Raw genomic sequence first — 21,603 nt, forward strand, 5'->3', positions numbered from 1 at the left:
AAGTTGTGGACCCTCTCCAGAAAAGTTACACAGTGCACCTTTAAGCCAGGCTGAGTCCCAATTTTGATGTGGCTTTGTTCAAGTGTAAACACACCATAAAACTATTTCTCAAAATGTCAAGTCCCACAATCTAAGAGCATAACTGCAGTGTATGGTCCAGTCCAGACACTTTTCGTATTCTCAGCGCTGGTAATTGATGGACAAACATGAGGAGGTGTGGACCTTTGAGCCCAGATAAGTCCAGGATCTGCAGCAGGCAACGCTCTGCTCGCCACAATCTAATGTTTTATCTCTCACTACATCAATCACAGAGGGATTTTTAATTAGCCGCACAGTAAGACCAGCACCGGGTCAGACAGGAACATCACCACAGCGACCGGGCCAAAGAGGAAAGGAGAACAATTTTACACAAGGACAAACAACCACATAAACTACATTTAGGAGGAGAGTTTGTTTGTTACTATTAGGAACAAGCCAAAAATTAACTGGAAATGTTGTAAAGAATTTTTATTCTATAAAGATGTAATTCTGTCAAAATTATTCAAAGATCAGCATGATTTTATTCACACTGGGACCAAAACCATTCATATCAAAGGACTAGCTTAAATATCATACAAATCTCGCAAATCTCTAAATGATTATATTTTAATGTGCTTCTGCCAGAGGAATGAAATGAAATATTCTACATTACCTTTGGATCAATGCAGTCTACTCCAAGTACAGTTTCTATTACTGTTATAATCGCTGTATAGTTATGTCCATTGTTTTAAATATGACCACCACCATTAGTTTTTCCATTACCAACAATCACAGATGGAGTAAAAAATAAAGTCAAGAGTTTTTTTCTTACTAAAAAAACCCTGAAGTATGCGGTTTAACTTTAACTTTTTTTTTTACAAAGCTGTCTTTTTCTGCATTACCTGTGCAATTACCCAGTATTACTTTGGAGGTTGGCTTTCACAATGATGAAACTGACAATAAGCGCAAGAGAGAGAAAGAGAGACAGAGACAGAGAAAGAGACAGAGAGAGAGAAGAGAAGCTAAATGAGTATTCCATCAACCAAACTACCACCTGAAAAACGATTTGACTTTCAATGGGCCATCTTTGTTACAATAAGATGAGCTTCAATTGGGAGTTCCAAACTATGAGACAGGGCGCAGCAGGACAGAGAGTGTGGGCAAAACATAAAGTGAACTTGGACTAAACCAGCCATAAACCAAGATTATAACCTTCAACAAGCACTCAACCAGGCCTAAAACTGACCAATGTCTCTACTAAATACCCCTACCTTGTATTACCAATTATGCTGCTTTAGGATAAATGTGTTAATGACATAAAGAAGTTTCAACTTCAACTTTATTGTGATATTTTCTGTACTATAGCAATATATTGTTATGAGAGGCTTGGATATTTATTTTCTTTATCTGCGATAGACATAGGATTCAACAGAATCACGTAATCATTTTGGTACAAATGAAAAAAAAAAGACCAAAAAAATAACATGATCCGCAGATATCCACTGGAGATATTGACGACTTTGTATCTCTGTGTTGTGGCATTTACAGCAACGTTAGCTTCCACTGGACCCCACAGTTTTTTAACGCTGAAGTCAGTGGATATTTTTCTTTTATTAAGTCATTTTAGATCAATTGTGATTTAAAATATGCAAATTATAACATAATGATTCACGGGTGTCAGAGATTATAACTATACACAAGCACAACAGGTCTTTACATTGTTATTTCCTATGGCAACTGTCCTCATCATTCTGAAACCCACAGATAAAGAGCAAGCCACAGCCCATGAATTCTATCACCAGAATCTGCCCACGTACCACAGTTTGAGAAGCACTTCAGAAGACTAACAGACACGCGAGTATTCACTGTCTGGTCCCTGCAGACTCACACATCATCCACATCAAACCAGGAGAAGAAAGGCTCCCAGTTCGTCTCCATCTGATTATTCTTTATCTTTTTGTTTACTGGCACTAGATGAAGACAAGCCTTAAATCTGCTGCAAATCTCCACGCTCCTGAGTCACGCTGCTGTGTCGTCCGCTTTCATTAAATAAGACACAGCATTAAAGCCACTCGCGAGTTAGACCATAAAACAATCAGGGCTGAACCACAAGGGGCCGGTACGGGGCTTTAATATAAGGTTTTACACACAAATAGGGAGGGGGGGGCAGATATATGTAGACTCAAGCATTATGAATAAGTAATATTGCAATAAAAGTAGAAGTAAAAGTAATGCTGTTAAAGTAAATTATTTGGGAAAAAGGGAAAGTTAAACAAGATCTACTGCTACTACTGCCATTAGTGGTATTAAATGCACACCATGTAACTTTTCTGCGAGTATGCCATTGTTTGTTACTTCGTAGAAACCGTCTGACCTTGTTCTCTCGATGCACCGCTACTGGTATATTAAGCTTTTCCCAAATCCCATAGGAAGAAGGGCAATAACATCTTTCCCCTTGATAAAATTCACCGAACATTCTCTTTGTTCCGGCTTTAAATCCTCAATATTGGGAATCGTTGCCAAAACAGAATATATGGCCCTTCACTGATTGGCTGGTGCCCGAACTTGCACTTCGGGGGTTTTTGCGAACTATCTAGTGTATTCCAATTCCTGACCTAGTTGCTGGAGAGAAATGAAATTGAGCGGAGGTACTAGATGGCACCAGCCTGGTTAATTGTTTGTATCCGTGCTGATGTTATTCCTTTGATGTTATTACTTTATACAGTATGGTATTAAACTAATTAATTTTGTATTTATTAAACTACAGATGTTTTTATGGATTTTATGAAAAGTACTCTTACAGAGAGCAGGGTCATCTCTTCACAACTCAGTCAGACGGTGTCAACTGGCTCCATAGAGCTAGTTTAATGCCATACTATGGAACATTCCAAAACAGGTAATACCATCTCTGTGAACCCAAGCAAGAAGAAGACCCCTACCAGAAAATGTACATATATAGTTCACTTATCGCTGATAAACAATGAAAAACAAAACTGCAACTAAGGCTGGGCTATTAAGTGAATTTTGATGGTGATTTCGATTTGTGTGTGAAATGATCCCCAAACTCATATAATGAAGTTGAAATGATAAAGCTTAATGTTTATTTGGGTATTTTTTTAATAGATATAAATAACTTTTGTTTTGTTTTTTTAATAGAGATTGTAGAACCCCTGGAAATACAGTTTATTTTTAATATATTTATGTTTTTCTATGCCTTATTTCAAAGTATATTTTATTAATTTTATGTTTTATACATCGCAAAACTGCTCTAAGGTACATATTTGTAGCCTACATTTATTTTCAATTTGAAAGTTCTGTGTAAATTATCAATAACAAAGTGTTTTGTTTTCTTTTGTTTAAGAGAGAGAGAGAAATGCTGAATAAATGCATCGTCTAACTGAATAATCGTGATTTCAGTATTGACCAAAATAATCGTGAAAATTATTTTTTCCATAATCGAGCAGCCGTAATTGCAATCACTCAACTCCAGAATCAAATAGTTACTGACTTAAGTAGTGAAAAAGTACAAATGAAGAAAGAAGAAAATGCTCAGTGATTGTGTGGATAATGTCTTTTTGGATATTTGTGTAACCAACCACATAGATCATAAAATGCATGTGTTCTATTTTTACTACTAGATAAAAACAGAAACAAATTTAAATCTAATTATGAGTGCTGCAATTTCCAACGGTCCTTAATCAAGTAAAGTGTAATGATGCAATAAGACTATGCAAGAGCAGAATAGTAATACACCTAAGAAAAGTACTCAATATGTCCCTACCAAAATACTTTTATAGCAGTCCTATTCACTCATAAAAGTTACTCAAGTACATAATTGTAAGTACTCCCCTTCACAGTTCACACAGCCTCTACAGAAGGAGAACAGTGCAATCACAGACCCCTCTTCAGGCTCGGTAAACTCAGGCACAGTTTTATTCTCTCTCTCTCTCTCTCTGAATGTTAGGTTATGACCCGAAGGCAGTGGGTTATTTATTGCTTTAGTCTGGAGCTGTGTTGACTCTGGGCTACTCATCTATAGTTGGGGGCTAATAGAAAGAGAGCCATGGGAAGTGTGCAAGGCTGCAGGCGCACAGCTCAAGTCGATTTGGAGGCCTTTTCCCGGTAAGATTGGTAATGTTTTTCAATTTCTCCGCTGCCTTTTTGTCTGAAAAAGAATAAAAAAAATCAGACAGCTAACCCGCGGTGATGTGGGCATGTACAAGGGTGTGAATATTGTTGAAAAGTTTAGTGGGAGTTATATTTAGTGGCTGGCTTATGTCTTCAAAGTTCAACATAGCACTGGTGATGTCTATATGAACACCAAAATCTGATAATGAGCTAATTTCTGGAGTTATCAGAGTTGTCTTGTCAACAGTTACATCTGATGTGAGTAAACTGATTTCTTTTGATTGTTCACACGATTATATGAAATAAACAAATGTGTCAAAGAGAAAAATGAAACAGAAAATGTTAAAGACTGGAAGTTATTTTAAAGGTTATCTCACAAATATAGCAATTACTCTAAAAATCCATTGATTTAACTGACACATGTTACTAGTATTTTGGTGATTTAGTGATCAGATTACTTTTGTGAATGTGAACATACATCAAATCAAAGAGAAGCCTCATAGTTCAAAACCAGCTTGAAGTTAAAGTGGACCTAAACATCTAAACTTCTCCCACAACCACATTTCAAATAGAGCTACTAGACTGGGCCGTACATGAAGGACTAAAGAAGAGAATAAGGGAGAAGGACATATGAAGAAGACTGTAATTGGTAGGACAAGTCTCCACACTTCAAACTCTGCCCCTGCATTTTGGTTTTTGTAATCAAAAAACCTGGCTGTAATCAGGGCAGTCTTGTGTGATGTCACATAGCACTTCCCATCGTATTAGCCACCAGAGGCATCACAGACTCAGTCTTTGACTATTTTTGACCAGAAAACTTAAAATGTACCTAGTTTACACTACAGTTGCCAAAAAGGACTAGGGAAAGTGCACAGTGCTATTAAACCCTGGAGTTTAGTAGCAAGAAAACGTTCCACTTCCACTTTTACATTGCAATAACAATACCATAATTATTGGACTATTGAGCGCACCTGAATATAAGCCACATGAACTAAATTATAACTAAATTTTTAAATTGTACATATATAGGCCACACCTGAATATAAGTTGCAGGTGTCCACGCCTTCAAGAAGGTTTTCAAGTTCAGGCCATCAGCCTCTTTTAGAGCTCCAACTTCATACTAACCCATGTTCTATGTGTTCACCGCACAGATAGCAGCGCTCTCTGCACTCAGGCTGCACGTGCACCCACTGTATTGCCAAACCATAGACCGTATATATGAATAGACAATGTGCCAAACAAAGAATCTGTCCATATATTAGGGTTTAAAGTTTGAGAAAAAAGTAGCAGCTTATAGTCCAGAAATTGCAGTAACTTTACTAGCATTACAAAATCACATACTGTACTGTTATAAATAAGCAAAAGTTACTATACTGACAAAAATGAGATTTAAACTCCTAAAGCAGCAGGAAGAAGACAGCAAAGTGCAGCTAAAAGTGTCAAGTTATGAAATAAACAGAGGTCTGTACATAAGAGCCTAAAGTATAATCATAAAAATTTAACCTCCACAAACTCTACAAGATGAATTAAGAATACAAAGTGCTTGTATGGACTATGGGAACACTTAAAACTGCAACATTTCTTTAAACTCAATCTCAAAAGACAACATTTATTTTACTTTAGCCATATCCGAAATTTAAGTCGACTCCTCTCCCTCCTTCTGTTGTTGAAGTGGTCCCTGCTGATAGAAAAGATGAGGATGGAGAGACAGAGGAAGATGTGGAGTGAAGTGAAAGTGCACGGCCCATAAGCACAGATGACAGACAGTCTGCAGCCTGGAGCTTTGGCCTGAAGTCTCTATTCTCAGCGCTGCCTGCTGCCTTTGTAATAGAAACTCAGTGTGTTATGTTAGAAAATAACAAAGATAAAAAGCCCAAATTGTCAACCGCCAAATGGAAACTTAACCTTGGTGCACGGTCGCTATAGTAACAATGTTTTTATGAGTAACTGAGGGCTATGACCCATCCCTAAGGACTGTATGATTGTGTCCATCTATTTCATAAAAGCACATCTTCTCTTCCCTCACATCCTTCTTACCTTCACATACCAGACGTGAAATGCTCCCTACAAGGTTGGGTTTTTTACAATGGATCTGCTAACCCGAGCGCCAACCTCCGCCGCAGTGTAGTTTGATATACTGACCCAGCTGCCATTTCACCCGCTCTGACAGGCGCTGACAGGTAAAAGGAACAACCACCGCCTTGGAATATATGAAGAGGGCCTTGAGTGGAGGTGGGAGGGGGGAAGCAGGGCACAAAGAGTGATAGAAAAGACTAAAGGGACCCGGGAATGCGGCCGTTAACAAGGATCTAGGAACATTTAAGCAGGTTTAGTGTCACCATAGACTCAGACTGTATAAAGAAAGCTGTCCTGAATCCTCCACAGGTCCATTTTTGGAGACCCACACCCGCCCGCAGCAACACAGTACAGCACCACACCCGCCCGTTAACCCGTTAACATTCCACCTGTTACCTGCCCGTGCCCGTGATAAATCGAGTTCAGCCCATTAGTCCGAAACCTTAATAGTTCAGGACTAATCCAGGAATAAACCAAGACTGAACCTACGCCATGTCATTAGCGGATTATAAAAATATACACACCGCAACCGCAGAGCCGATCTCCAGGATTACACCAGGACTGGACAAGGACTATACCAGGACTAAACCAGAAGCGCAGTCGATCACCTCCTCTGATGAGTTTTATGTAATACACTAAAGTCACTCTCTCAGCCTGGTCTGCCATCGTTCCCGGAAAAGACCATGAAATGGCACTTGTTTCCAGAGCAACGGATGTCCTGGATGCATGCCAAGTATTTTTCTCCCGTTCGTTGTTCATTTGATTCATCTGACCCGCCCATGTGAACTCACTACCTGCCCCCATACCTGCCAGATTCCAGAACATTAAAACCCGCTCGTTTCAGCAGCTATTTGTGGGTACCTGTTTGGTTCCCGTGGGTAACCAGTGATAATACAAAATGTTTTAGACAATAAGATGTATTTTAAATTACATTCTAACACACTAAATAATAGCAGTTTCTTTGATGTAACTGAGAAATTGCACTGCTGTATCAAGGACACCTCCAGCTAAATCCTTGTTATCTGGCCACCGTCATCAGAGGTTATGATACTCCCTACAGCGGAAGCATGGACTTGAATACAATACTGAATCACACTATCACAATGAGTGTTACCCTGTAGCCATCTACTACAATATATATATTAAAACCTATAAAACTAAAACTATACAGTCCATTTTTATCCTGTTTGTGATTTTTTTCAGTATTCCTACTTGTTCAAATGAGTATCTAGTTTCATTTTTTTTTTTTTTATAAATTAGCCCTGGTTGTTCACTAGACTTCAGCTAGAAAAATATGTTAAATATACTGTCAATTAGTAAAAAATACATCAGAAAAACAAAAGATAACCATTTCTGTTATGATTTTAGAGAAGCAGATAGGAGTATAAAACAGACGCTGAATAACAGGCAAAGAATATTAGTTAACTTTATGCATGTATTTTTCAAGCCCTGGAGCCATTGATAAAAAATGTATTCATCTACACTTAATACGTCCAAATGATATTGTGCTTAAACCTCGAAATAGCAGAGAACTATTCTTCAACAAAAGGCCAAAGAAATGTTGAAAAATGCAAAAAAGCAAAAATTGCTTGAGGTTAAAAACTCAACTCAAACTCACCATCTCAGTTTTCTAGTCAGTCATTCTTTTTAAATACCAAAACACACAACTTTTTTTAAGCCTTAGTTACTTAAAACTGAAGGTTAGAGGCTATTTATATTAACTTATTTATATACAGCTTAACTATAATACAGGTATTGTCTGCAGCCAAATGCGTGGGATTATAACGCTCTTCATTATACATGTATTTAGAGACTCCCTGGATTAATCCTGATCCTACAGGATTATTTGAAAATGTCAAGCCTTCTGGACATACAACTATATTTCCTCTCTCTCTCGAGTCTTTGCATATTCATTCACACTCTGTTTTAATTTAAGCAAAAGCATAAGGTGTCAAAAATTAAAATTAATTAATTACCTTTAGATGGGATTTAATGGCAGGAAGTCTGGAGGGGGTTTGTAAATGTCTAAATTATCGACTCAAGGAAAGCAGTGAGTAATTTGCCCGACAACACAATGACATGCAATAATTTACAAGGAAAAATAGCAGCAACAAATCTTCTCCGTCGGAAATTTCAGAAACTTTTGATTAGAATTAATGTGAAACTTGGATCTAATGGGTTTCTGTCACTGTATTTTAAATATGGAGCACACTAAACCTGAGCCTATGCCAAGTGTATTGTACATTAATCTCTGTTGACAAACCTGTGAACAATGTTGGTGCCATTCCAGCAGGAAGTTCCATCACCTCGGGAAAGCTCGTTCACACATAACTGATCCGCCAGGCCACCGTAGTATGTCCGGTACAAACGTAGGCCACTCAGAAAATCTCTGAAATTGAAGAGGATTAAAAAGTTTAATTTTAGTTAATTTACAACATAGATCATTAAAAAAGACAATAAAAATAAAGTAAGTTTTCATTTAGTTGTCAATTTTGAAACATTTAAACACCTCTAAAATCAAATGGTTTCTTTCATGACACTTTTCAATCTGAGTGGTGTTTTTTAATTTGTAATCAAAATGAAGCACATTTTTAAAGATTGCAACATCTGTGGACTTCATAAATGATAGTCTTTGCTCAAGACTAATGGGGATCCTTGAAAAAATTACGATATAATATTTTTAAGTTACATGTTACATGTTGAGTGCAAATTACTCAAAAGTTGCAGAAAGTTTTTAGAAAAAGTTAACAGTGATTTTTTTATTTATTTTTTTTTATTGCTTTCACCTTTTGTGTCTCACCTTAAATTGGTAAGAAACACCTCATGATTACTCACTTTTTCCTTTGGGCGAGAGAGTCCCCCGTCGGTCTAGGAGCAGCTTTGAGAGGCAGTGGGTCCTTAGCCACACTGATGCTAACAGACTGAGAGGGGCTTCTGTTTGGAGGACCACACAGTTTATGAACCTGTTAAAATGCAAGGAGACAGGAGACACGTAAGTAAGTCTAAACTCAGATACGCCTGTGAAATACTCAGGCATACTTTAGCCAAAGAAGTTTTAAGATAGTCAGAAAACTTTAAATCCATTTTGTATTTTTCAAACAGCACATTTTCAAGAGCCTGTGAAAGTAATATGGGCTTTTCATGTGTCCAGATCCTGCCCGGTCACACAGACTGGTGTTGGGGCCGTGAGGTTCTGTTTAACTGTATGGACTTAGTTATATTCTGATGCTGTTGCGTGGGAAGGAGGAGGAGGACTTGTGGCTTGCTACACTGTCTTACTTTTTAATTAAAGTCCCAAAGCTTACTTTGAATAACATTAATTACATAACTTCAAATGGCGCAGGACAAGGACAGGAGAGTGTGGCTCTCAGATAATTTACAATTGGAACTCTGCATTCAGTTTGTAGACTGAACATTAAAATCTGTGGTTGAATCCCACTCCAACCAGTGTCGCTGTGTCCTGTGTCCTTTAGGTCTGTCACAATAGTTACTGTATCCATTTATCATTAAATATTAGGAAAGATGGAACAATACATTTTAGGACTCAAAACTTATCGTGTGTACAATTTCTTTGCAAAAGTGGGGAGATTTTGCTATTTTAGTTGTAATACGAAACAATTTGAGCTGTAGAGAGTTGAAAAAGTAATTTATTTGTTGCAGCTCATGCCACATAATGATACTATCTATTTAAAAATGGTTTACAGGCATTATCTTGCATTGTTGTTATTGTATCAGTGGCATGAAGGAGTTTAAATATAGTAATTTATCGCACGTATATCTCTGTAACAATATATTGTGCTTCAAAATTTGTTATCATGACAGGCTCACTTGGATTAGACACTTCATCTATTTTACCCATGTATGAATTTGATGTATGAATAAATGCTCACTGGTGGACACAGCCTCACTCATGTCAGTCTATCCCAGGAAAGCTGTAGCTATAGAAGTAGCTTACCACAATTGAGTGTGGAATGAATGAATAATGAGAGTGTGTAGAGTGTAGTGTAGTGCTTTGAGAGGCTTGTCAACCATTTAAGCTGTATCACACAGAGCAGTTTGTTTAAGAAACAGACTGGGCAATTTTAGAAATGTCTGATCCCTCATAATTATCCGTGTTCATTCTGCAAACTGAGGGTCTCCAGGAAATTTCTTGTAGGACCCAGACAAAGCCAGCCCTGTCTGCTGGTCTTTTTGGTAACACAATAATTACGCTTATCATAGCCTAAATAAAGCATGAGGTAAGGCTTAATTCACAAAGAACATATTGTTTATTAAGACTCACTGACACTTGGTAACAAATGAATTCATTCCCTAACCTTTGAATTAAGTTAGATTGACAGATTTTATTGGAAAAGAGCAGATTTAAAAAATTGTATTTTGCTGGGAAAAATACACTGTTATGGTAAGAATACAAATCATGAAACCACATCAAACCCCTTCACTTTCAGTACTACAAATAAACTGTGTGATTGTCTGGCAGTAACACAAGACAACCACTAGATGGGGATGTGGCTTTCAAATTGGTTGAAGTGAAAAGCCACATAGTAAATTACAGCCTTTATGCCTGGACTTTGTGGTTGTGAGTGGAAAAGCCATTTATTTTTTATAGCTGAGTCAAAGAGCTGAGTCACAGGGCATCATAGAGGTAGAACACACTTGATTTTCTCACAAGAACAAAACAAAACTGGTGCTTCTGCCTATTTTCTAACCATACAAGTCTGATATCAATGCAGTTTATGTTAAAGATTATCTATATCACTGCTTCAAAAAATCTGGTTCCAAACTAGTTTACAACAAACAAAACAATCAAAGTTCTGGTATTTAAGAAAAGGGTACAGTTGAAAATGTGAATTGAAAAACAATCGAATGAAAGTTTTTAGTCACTGTGAATTTAAAATATGATATATATATATATATATATATATATATATATATATATATATATATATATATATATTATATATATATATATATATATATATATATATATACATATATATATATATATATATATACACACATACACACACATATACATATACAAGGTAGATACTTCCCAAAGGACATTCAAAGTTCAAAGCAGTGCTCTCCCCTGACCTGTGTAGTTATGCGAGGTCCATTCCTTTGCGCATTGCCCACGGCGTCATGCAGCAGCGTGTGAACTCCCAGCAGCACTTGCTCCAGGTCCTGGGAGCCCTGCATCCGAGAGCACAGACCCTCCAGAGAGCGCACAAACTCCCTCCAGTGAACATCAATCTCTGCCAGACTGGCCAGACACCCCCGCATCACATTCAGACAGTAGCCCATGCACGGCTTGGACTCAGTGAGGCCCTAAGGATATCGTGAATAGAAAATATCAACATTATTGATCTCTAAATATTAAACTATATTTTTCTATTCATGGGATTCAGATTCTTGTTACATAGGCCCCGTTTTGAGGGCTTTCACTGATCCCTTAATAGGCAAAATTGACTTAAATTATGTTATTTTGCTATTACCTCCTCAAAAACATACCAGGATTTGTGTTTTGTTTCATTCACACATGTTTGAGTCATCCTTTTTTATTAATCTGTCTACATCTCCAAAGCTCAAAATGCTCTGTTCCACCTCGTGATGTCATCATGCGGTAGTTTTCAAGTTAACAACTCCCTTTACCTTTTGTTCAGTAAAGATTGGCAATTCCAAAGCTGAAATGATCCAAATGATTCTAGCGAAGGTGTATGGAGTTTTAAAACATAGTGGAGCACTTCCTGCATTACCACATGACATCACAAGGTGGAAGAGAGTGTTTTCAGTTTGAGCGAAGACCTCAGCCTAAATATACAGGGTTTATGTGTTGAATCATTCTGAAATGGATGGGCTAATTATACAGCATGGGGGATAATAGAAGTGAGGTTGATGTTTTGGCCTATTGCCCCCTCTACTGTAAAGTTTACCACACTGCAAATAATAAAAAGGACCAATCTTAAACTGCTTCTTTCAGGATATTTGTTTAAAGATAAACTATGTAACTTTATTGGAGAGTTTGCGCCTGCTTGTCTCCTTAGAGATGCTATGCTTTGGCTGGAATGTCCCACAAATCTATGGAGAGGCGACTCGCTCACAGTAAGAATGCATTTTTTTTTCCAAGGGATTTTTCGCAATAACACTGGTAAGTAAATAAATACAAGACATCCGACACTTAATACTTTAATGTGGCTTCTAAGCAAAGCAAAAACATCTCCATGGAGACAAGCAGTTGGTCGACACCCCACCAGAAAATTTACTCAAAGAAGTTACTTAGTGCACACAGAATTATCTATTGCTAATTTTGTGTCTTGTCTGCATTGGAAGTGGAGTGTAATTGCAATTAAAAAGTGTTCATGTTACAAAACAGCTTTCAGATTTAAAAGTTTAGAGGTCCTGTATTACGCAAAATTGTGATATTTACGCCACGTTGTTACCTCTTCAAAAACATACCTGGAGTTGTGTTTGGCTTTAATCACAGATGAGTAACCCTTTATTACTAGTTTGCATACATCTCCAAAGCTCAAAATGTTCTGTTCCACCTCGTGATGTCATGAAGTGGTAGTTTTCAAGTTAATAGCCATGTTTTACCTTTAGTTCAGTAGAGATTGAAAATTCCATGGCTGAAATGATCCAAACAGTTCTAGTGAAGGTGTTTGGAGTTTAAAAACACAGTGGAGCACTTCCTGTATTACCAATGACATCACAAAACTGAACAGTGTTTTCTGTTTGAGAATAAATATGCAGGGTTTGCGTGTTAAAGGTGCATTGTGTAACTTTTCTGTCTGGTGGAGGGTCCGTAAAATGCTTTTCTCCACGGAAATGTTATTGCTTTGTCTGGAATGTTTCACAGTATGGTATTGAACCTTTTTATCATCATGAAGACAAAACCAGACCATGTTACAGGTCAGATCTGTGGAGAGGCAACCCTGCTCACAGTTAGAAAAACAGACATTCTAGGCATTTTTGAGCTTTAAAAATGTAATAAATGTAAGGGAGAGCTGGTTAATGTCATACTGGGGAACATTCCAGGCAGTGCAATGGCATCTCCATAGAAACAAGCACCAGAAAAGTTGCACAGTGCACCTTTACACCATGACCTTGCGCTTACTGACCTGACAGTGTGGACAGTAATGCATCTTGAGGAGGGCCCGTCTGCACTCGCGGCTAAGCTGGAGGTGGTCCGTGGTGTTGATGACCTCTATACCGAGATGAAGAGCCTGGAGGAGCAGTTTCCCCGACATCCCCGAGCGCGAGATCTGGTCCGTCAGAATGGGCGGGGCTTGTCCAAATGGTCTAACCTCCCTCCTCGCTCCCCTCAAACACTCGGCGTACGCTGGGGAGATGTCACCGAGGCCTGGGTTGATCAGGTGGTTGTAGACGAATGGAAACAGAGAGTCAAAGAAGCGTTGTATCAAGTCGTCTACGTTCAGTTCAGATCCCAGTAAGTAAAGAGCGATGTCCGTGAAGAGCTCCTGGATTGGCTCCATGGCGTGGTCTGGCATGTTTCTGTAGGACTCCTGCAGCACTGACACGGAGTGGTTTTCAGCCTGCCTCAACAGCTGCTCGAAGATCTCTGTGGAAAGAGAGACCATACAATAAAGTGCGCAACTATAACTGAGAATTATACATTACATTTAAAATATTATTATCGCCATTTATATTTTTACTCTTCGTTATTATACTATATTGTGAAGTGTGAGCTACTGTGTCCAAACAATTTCCCTTGTGGAGCAATAAAGTCTAAAATTATTGTACTATTGTGATCATTTTGCTTTACTGACATTACTGAATTAAATCACACATAAACAAAGGTGGATGTTCAGGCCACACTGTTTAAAGTGTCTAAATTAAAATTACAGTCAATTTTAGATCATCATCAAATTAATTCAGCATTTTTTGTGTTTAAAGCTGTACTGTGTGACTTTTCTGGTGAACAATCAGCAAGCTCTCCATTGCTTATTCTTGCTTAAGTGGCTTTTATTTTAACAAAAGCATAGTTTTTATTTTCAATAGAAGGATTTGGTTCATGATTCATTCTTTAAACATGTCTAGTAGCAAAAACATTTGATAATCTAAACTAATAAAATATTTCAAAACATCCTCCATACAACTGTACAATAACTCAGCCTTATGTAATAGATAACTCTGTGTCATGGCAATCACTACTTCTTTACACTGCTCCTCCTTTTGTACATAGTTGATATTTTGTGTTAATATATTTCTTTATTTTGTTTTTACTTGTACATATACACGTGTATGCTTATACCTTATTTGACACCAGTCTCTTGCTATTTTTCCTACTTATGTTGAATTTATTATTACCATTTATATTGTTGCTCTTTATATTATATATTTTGTGATGTGTGAGCTACTTTGTCCCTTGTGGATCAATAAAGTTCTAACACGTGTTTCTAAAAATCTACAGTAAAAAGCCAGTAGGTTTTATACTGTGCTGTTTGCAGAGAAAATCATACTTAAATAATGTAATTTCAACACTCAAATTGCAATTTTAAATAACTTTATTATATTATATTTGTAAAATAAGTTAACACTGGTACAAAACCATACTGTGGCCAAGCCAAAGGGAGTTGAAAAGCAATTTGTCTTGTGATCCCAACTTGAGCTGACAAAGAAAAATGGCTGACCAGCTACAATACATCAAAGTGAGCGCGTTATATTTCCTGTAGTTTATTAAAGCTAGCATTTCTACACTGCAGCAGTAAAGGGGATCTTATGAAGCCACAGAGCTGATGCCAGGGGACTATAAGTGGATGAAGCGGGAGAGGAAAGGGAGGAGGACCTGACAGAGAAGAGACAGAGGTTAAGAGGCAGATATTAAAGACCTAAAGACTTCAGAGGCACAGAATGGAAATTTCACAAATGAATTCCACAGTGTACACACATTCATATTCATAGCTGCTGTATTTGCATAAAACAAACCAATAACACTTTGCATATAAGTAGGGCTCTCACAATAACCAAATCTCATGGTACAATATTATCACAGAATCTCATGGTATGATATTTAACAGAGGCTAATAGAATAGTATATAATATGCTACTTGTTCTTTTTAAATGTCTTGCGCCTTTGGTGCTATCATAATTATCATACAAAAGTGCTTAATAACTAGGGTTGTCAAAAGTTTAGAAAATCAGATACTAATCAGTTCTAAAACTAGTACTGATACCTATTTGAGTAGTACTGATACTAAAAAAGACACATTCACAGGACAGAAATGAACCTTTATTGAATAACTTTAGAATGATTCTGAGCGACGACTGAGCAATTACAGAACTACATGGTAAAGAGAAACACTATTATTTAATGTTGAGAACTACATTTTAATGTCTAAAAAAAGAGTGTTTTTATTATCGTTGTGGTGTCAGAATCACTATTGAGTACTGAGTCTATTCTTTAGTATCAACATTTTTTGGGTATGAAGTATGAAAGTATGAAATTTTTGTATCATGACTGTTATTTCTTCATATTATCTGCACTGAAACAAAATATAATGTAGTTTCCTGTTTTTTATCATGCAAAATGTATGGTGATTTTATAACAAATTTACCTCTGCATTAACCTATCCACCTTATGAAGAAATGATACATAACATACAATAATAATAAACAAAACAATATATTTCACTTTTCAACCAGTTATTTATATTATTAAAATGCTCTGATTGGCAATTAAACATGTTTCCATTGATTTAAGGAAAAGAAACTCAAATTGATTAATTGAAATGGATTAAAAATGATTGAAAGGAAAGATACAAACTGCCTTTGAATCACTAGGCAAACCAGGAAAGAACATAATTCCAATCAATTGATCTAATTAGTGTTTTACAACACAAAAGCTTTTAAGGAAACCACTTTACTGTGAAAGGCTCAAAACATGATCTCAAAAGAAAATCTTCAGTTGTAATCAGTGCACTGCTTTAGTCTGTCTGTGTCTGAGCCTGGGCCACTCTCTCATCATGTGCTGGTCATGGGTTTGGGGCCAGACCTGGTGAGTCCTGGAGCTGTTCAGCTTTAGGGGCTGAGTGACTGCAGGCCAGAAGCCCAGAAAGCAGGGACCTGGGCTAATGGGCAGACAGGAGCAGCACAACAAACAGGAGGTGGAGGGTTCAACCAGGTCATGTCAGCCCTCAGGCAGTCAATATGTGGAATAAGGATACAAGTGCACAGATAAAAACTATGGCAGTTCACAAGTGCTGCAGTGGAACTTAACAAAAGTAAAAGTATTTTAGGTATCTGTACTTGAAGGTGCATTCTGTAACTTCTAAGGTGGAGGTCCTGCTATTTTCTTATCTCGATGGAGACGTTATTTCTTTCCCTGGACTATTCTACAGTTGGGCACCGAACATATCTCCCTTGCAGTTGTTCAATCACAGGTGTTTTATAGCTCAAAATACCCGATTGTGATTGCCAAGTTTATTTCCATATGGTGGAATAATCAAGGCAAAACAATAATATCTCCATGGAGAAAAACAGGTGGCAGAGCCTCCACCATAAAAGTTATACGGTGCACTTTAAGTATATACTTTTTACTTTTACTTCACTACATTTGAGAGAGGGTATCTGTACTTTCTGCTCCACAAAATTATTGAACAGGACTGAAAAGTAAATGTTATTACTGTTTGAGAAAAGCCTGAGCATTTATTTTGAACACACAGCAAACAAAAATATACAAAGTAAAACAGCTAGGGAAAAAAAAAAAAAAAATATATATATATATATATATATATATATATATATATATATATATATATATATATATATATATATATATATATATAATATCAGTTGTTTCTGTTCAAAAAATCATTATCAAAATCACTACATTTTAAACTTTTACAAATTTCAAAATATTATGATTTCAAAGACATCATGGAGGCTAACCAGCTATGTGGTAATTCATATCCTTGACGTAGTTGTTTTACTTCAAAAAAACACATTTAAAACACAAGAGTCAGAGCAATGTTTAACAAAGTTTATAAAGTTTCAGAAACATTTAAAATCAAATTAAAGGTCCCATGCTCATTAGTCACTCACCAAGTAGCTGATTATGCGTGAGCAAGCTTTCAAACTCCTAATATTAATTGTTTTCAGAAAGTCTATGGGGAAAATGAATGAGAAATTTATTTTCAAAACAGGGGGGTGGGTGATCGCTGTTTTGGGAGCATTATTTTCACATTATGTAATTTGTTTTTGTTTTCACTTTTTCTTATAAACTAAAAAGTGCAAACCCATCTACAGCACATGTACGTGGTTTGATATTGGTGGTTTGATACCGACTCTCCACCTTTATCAAACCAGACGTGGGAAGTCTAACACAATCTGAGAGACAAAGATGGTAAATTCTGAGGAGGAGGAGGATGAAAAGCTGCACATCCTACGCAAAGAACCGCCTGGTCACAGACAAAAAAAGGAGCAGAACCACAGGCACAGATACACGGGCACAGACACATGGGCACAGACACACGGGCACAGAGCAGAGTGGCAGCTGTGCGAGTGGGCAGACTGTGAGTGAGTGTGAAGACATTGAGGAGACATACAGAGGCATTTAAGTGTTAGACATGACTGCACATCTCCATTCAGGTTATACACGACCACAGATTATATGGTTTCAAGTCATATTCATATGCTGAGTGAATAAGCCACCATAAATAAAATGACATAGGCCTACATATAAAACTTGAATGTTTACCCACCTTTTCATTCTAATTTTGTAATACTGTATTAATCCATTCAATTTGTTTTTAAAACTCAAAGATGCTTTACAGTGCATCATTCATTCACTTCATACATGGTGGTGGTAAGTTACTATAGCCAGCCACAGTTGTCCTGGGGCAGACTGACAGAAGTAAGGCTGCCAAATGCACCATGGACCCCTCTGACCACGAGGGAAGTCCCGATCCGATACTCGTATCGGTATCGGCCGCCGCTCTAGGCATAGTTAAAGTATCACCTTGGATCGGATTGGGACAATAGATCGGGCCGATATAGCGTAGAGCATAAACTATATAAGAGCCATAGACTGTATAAAAAACTGTATAAAAAACGTATAACCACTGTATAAAAACTGTATAAAAAGTGTATATACAGTGTATGATAAGAGTCCTCTGCACGCCGCTGTCGCTACTAACGCTGCAGCTAACACGTTACAGCTAAACACAGACACAGGAGGATCTAAAGCCGCTAAAAATATTATTAATGACAGAGTTAGTATTTGTTTTACCTTTGCAATTTCTTCACGGAGTCTTAAGAGTGAACACCAAACTCTGGACAAATCGGAAAAGCTGAGCCAAATGTGCTAACTTGTTTACATTATGTTACGTAGCCATGTGCTTCAGCAGGCTTCTCGTCTTTTTACAGGCCTCAAACGTTTACAAATCTAAGTAATAAAGTGAAAAACTTTAGAAACAGTGAGATAAAACATCAGCTGACGCCTCTGCCACTATGCCCTGAAGCTGTTTAAAGGCCTACTAAAAATATATATTTTACAAACTCATAATTTGTTATAATATTGTACAATTTATTTTTAAGTAGGCCTTTTTACATCTGGTAATAATTTTATTCAACTGGGGCTAAACTCACCATGGAATACTTCATTGTTTATAAAGACACACCAGAAACTGTGCAAATAAAATAATTTAAAATGGGAAGATTGGTAAGGCTATCTGATCGGGACACAAAAAAAACTGAAATGGGACATCCTTATTGTGCTGTAGTTTAATTTCAGCCTGGTATTGGTTAATATTGGGAATCAGCACCAGTATCAGTATCGGGATTGAAAAAGCTGGATCGGTGCAACGCTACTGACCACCAATCCCTTACACATCACATTCAGCAATGTCTGTGAAGTGTTTTGCCTCTGTAAACTTACTTCACAGTTAACGATCCTATATTACACAAAACTGACTCTAGTGAGCTTTTAGTCATGTTCTGTTACCTCATAAAAAATGTAGTCATGTTTCATTTCATTTCATTCACACGTGTTTGAGTAATCCTCGTTTATTGGTCTGTCTACATTTCCAAAGCTCAAAATGACAGCTACGTTTTACCTTTTGTTCAAGTTTGGCAACTCCTGGGGCCTGAAAACATCAAAATGATTCTAGTGAAGGTATATAGAGTTTAAAAACACAGTGGAGCACTTCCTGTACTACCACATGACATTACAAGGTGGAACAGTGCTTTCTGTTTCCATTTGAGAGAAGAACTCTGCATAAATATTTAGGTTTATAGGTATGTTTTCGATGAGGAAACACCATAGTTCAGAAAAAAGTATAATATATAGGCCCTTGTCCATGTTGAGAAATAGACAAAAAACATTGACCTCAAACAACTGAACAACTTCAAATGAACAAATTGTTAAATGAGAATATTCTATAATTGCAGGTTATCGCAGCCAACATGTAAGAGGATTTACCCCAGAACTATGAGATATTTGCCTCTGAATCCTGTTAAGGTCTTAGATTTGTATTTTCCATCTCATTGATACACGTTAGTTTGCCTCTAGTTTAGCTTTTATCGTATGTGTCTGAATATGTATGCAGGTATAATTTTGCGGAGCAGTTATCAGAGCTGGTGTTGCTCTCAGTGTTCTGCTGTGTCAGTAGAACTCCTCCTCAGAGGCAGGTGTCCATGCTGTGCTCCTGATGTGAGACAAAGTGAAACACGGAGGATCTCACTCAGAGCTCTGGACCAGCAGCAGCCTCACGGGCCAGCCTCAGGGAATTACACAGAATTATTCACCAGGGCACTGGCATGAGGGGGACAGCATTTCAACTGTGTTCAAATTAGCTGCAAGCGGCAGGATGTAAGTGAGTAAGGCTAGCAGATTGTTAATTCTTTAAGAAACTACTAATTCATATTGAAAGCTATTTGTATTTGTTTTAATATGACAAAAACAGTTTGAATCACAAATTGTATTCAATCAATATAAAGAGAAAAATCTTGATATATTTATCTTTTTTTTTCCTTTTTCCAGCTAGGGGTGGGACAAGACCCAACAAAGACAAGGTTCAGTACAACAATTTAGGCCTTTTTGCTTTATTTTATATTTCTGCTGTCATTGGATTGCTGAATTTTAGTTCCAACCCACCAGCACTAACCCTTTTTTGTCCAAACCAAATGTAACACAAAAGGACAAAACATCACAAGATCATTTTGTAGCAATTTGATCTCATCTCATCCTGATTCCCACCCTAGTGTAAATTGTGATAAACAAACTGAGACCTATAACCAAACAACATATATAACATATAAAAAAATAGTCTGACAATTAGCACAAAAACAATGTAATAAGGGTGCAATTGGTTGGCCTAGATGGTAAGGTACATGTAGCTGTGTACTGTTTGTAACACTGAGAAGTGCAGTGAGCTCCACACAGACCATGGACTGTTAGTGTAATGATGATGTGTGCTCTGCTTCAATTAGGCTCCAGCAGAGCCACAGCCAGGGCCACAGTTAATGAGGTGAAGAACTCAGAGTGAGAGGAAAGAGTGGACAAGTCAATCTGCTTTAGTCTGAACACACACAAACCAAAACAGTAGGGTATATAAAGAAGTCTAGTATAAAGTAGGCCTGTCACTGTAACAAATTCTGAAACACGATATATTGTTACACAGATATACTGCAATAAATGATCATATTGAAACTACTTTATCCCACTGACAAAAAGCAGGAGAGTGTCAGTAAACTAATTTTAAAAAGAGAGTATTCACAGGCCTGAGCTGCACCAAATAAATTAGAATAAAATTAAAGAAAATAAAAGAAGAATTAATCAATAATTATCCATAGAAGTGGTTTATTCAACCCTCTACAGCTCAGATCTCATCATATTACAGTAAAATGGCTAAAATCTCAATATTATTATCCCCACTATTGCAAAGAAGTACCCACCATAAATATTGAGCCCCAAAATATATTCTTTCAGCTTTCATATATTGAACAATAAAAGTCGATATTGTAATTGTAGTAACATTCCGAGTAAAAAGAAAGGCAAAGTGAACAACTATCCATTCATTTTTCCTGTTATCACATATGTATAGAGTTCAGAATGATGACAAATTATGGCCATTGCCATTGACAGTGATTAACAGTTTAAAACTAAATATCTTTTAAATGAGAAAAAGTAAGCAGGAAGGAGACATTCACAAACTGAAAATCAAATCAGTGACTGGAGTCTAAAGCAGTCTACAGTACCTACCAAGCATACCCTTAATTATGTGTTTTATTTAATTCATAGCATATTTTATTATTTTATTTTTTGCAGTCTGTGTTCACATTCAGATTTGAAACTTTGAATCTACACTTAACTAAAATAATATGCTACTATTAGTTGTGAGAAAAAAATGAAAGCTAAAA

The 21,603-nt window shown here is 37.0% G+C and overlaps 1 protein-coding gene across 1 annotated transcript in view; it reads right to left on the reverse strand.

Moving 5' to 3' along the window:
* The window catches only part of gpc5a (glypican 5a), a 209,124-nt gene that overhangs the window by 145,963 nt on the left and 41,558 nt on the right, over nucleotides 1-21,603 (reverse strand). The window contains exons 3-6 of the mRNA XM_055155037.1: nucleotides 13,344-13,804; nucleotides 11,320-11,553; nucleotides 9,058-9,185; nucleotides 8,486-8,611 (exon numbers count right to left, since the gene is read on the reverse strand). Of these exons, the coding sequence (XP_055011012.1) occupies nucleotides 8,486-8,611; nucleotides 9,058-9,185; nucleotides 11,320-11,553; nucleotides 13,344-13,804 (949 nt within the window). The remainder of the gene's footprint in view (nucleotides 1-8,485; nucleotides 8,612-9,057; nucleotides 9,186-11,319; nucleotides 11,554-13,343; nucleotides 13,805-21,603) is intronic.

Source organism: Boleophthalmus pectinirostris, unplaced genomic scaffold (assembly GCF_026225935.1).
Source record: "Boleophthalmus pectinirostris isolate CB_2022bp ecotype Guang Dong unplaced genomic scaffold, ASM2622593v1 HiC_scaffold_19, whole genome shotgun sequence".
Classification (NCBI taxonomy): domain Eukaryota; kingdom Metazoa; phylum Chordata; class Actinopteri; order Gobiiformes; family Gobiidae; genus Boleophthalmus; species Boleophthalmus pectinirostris.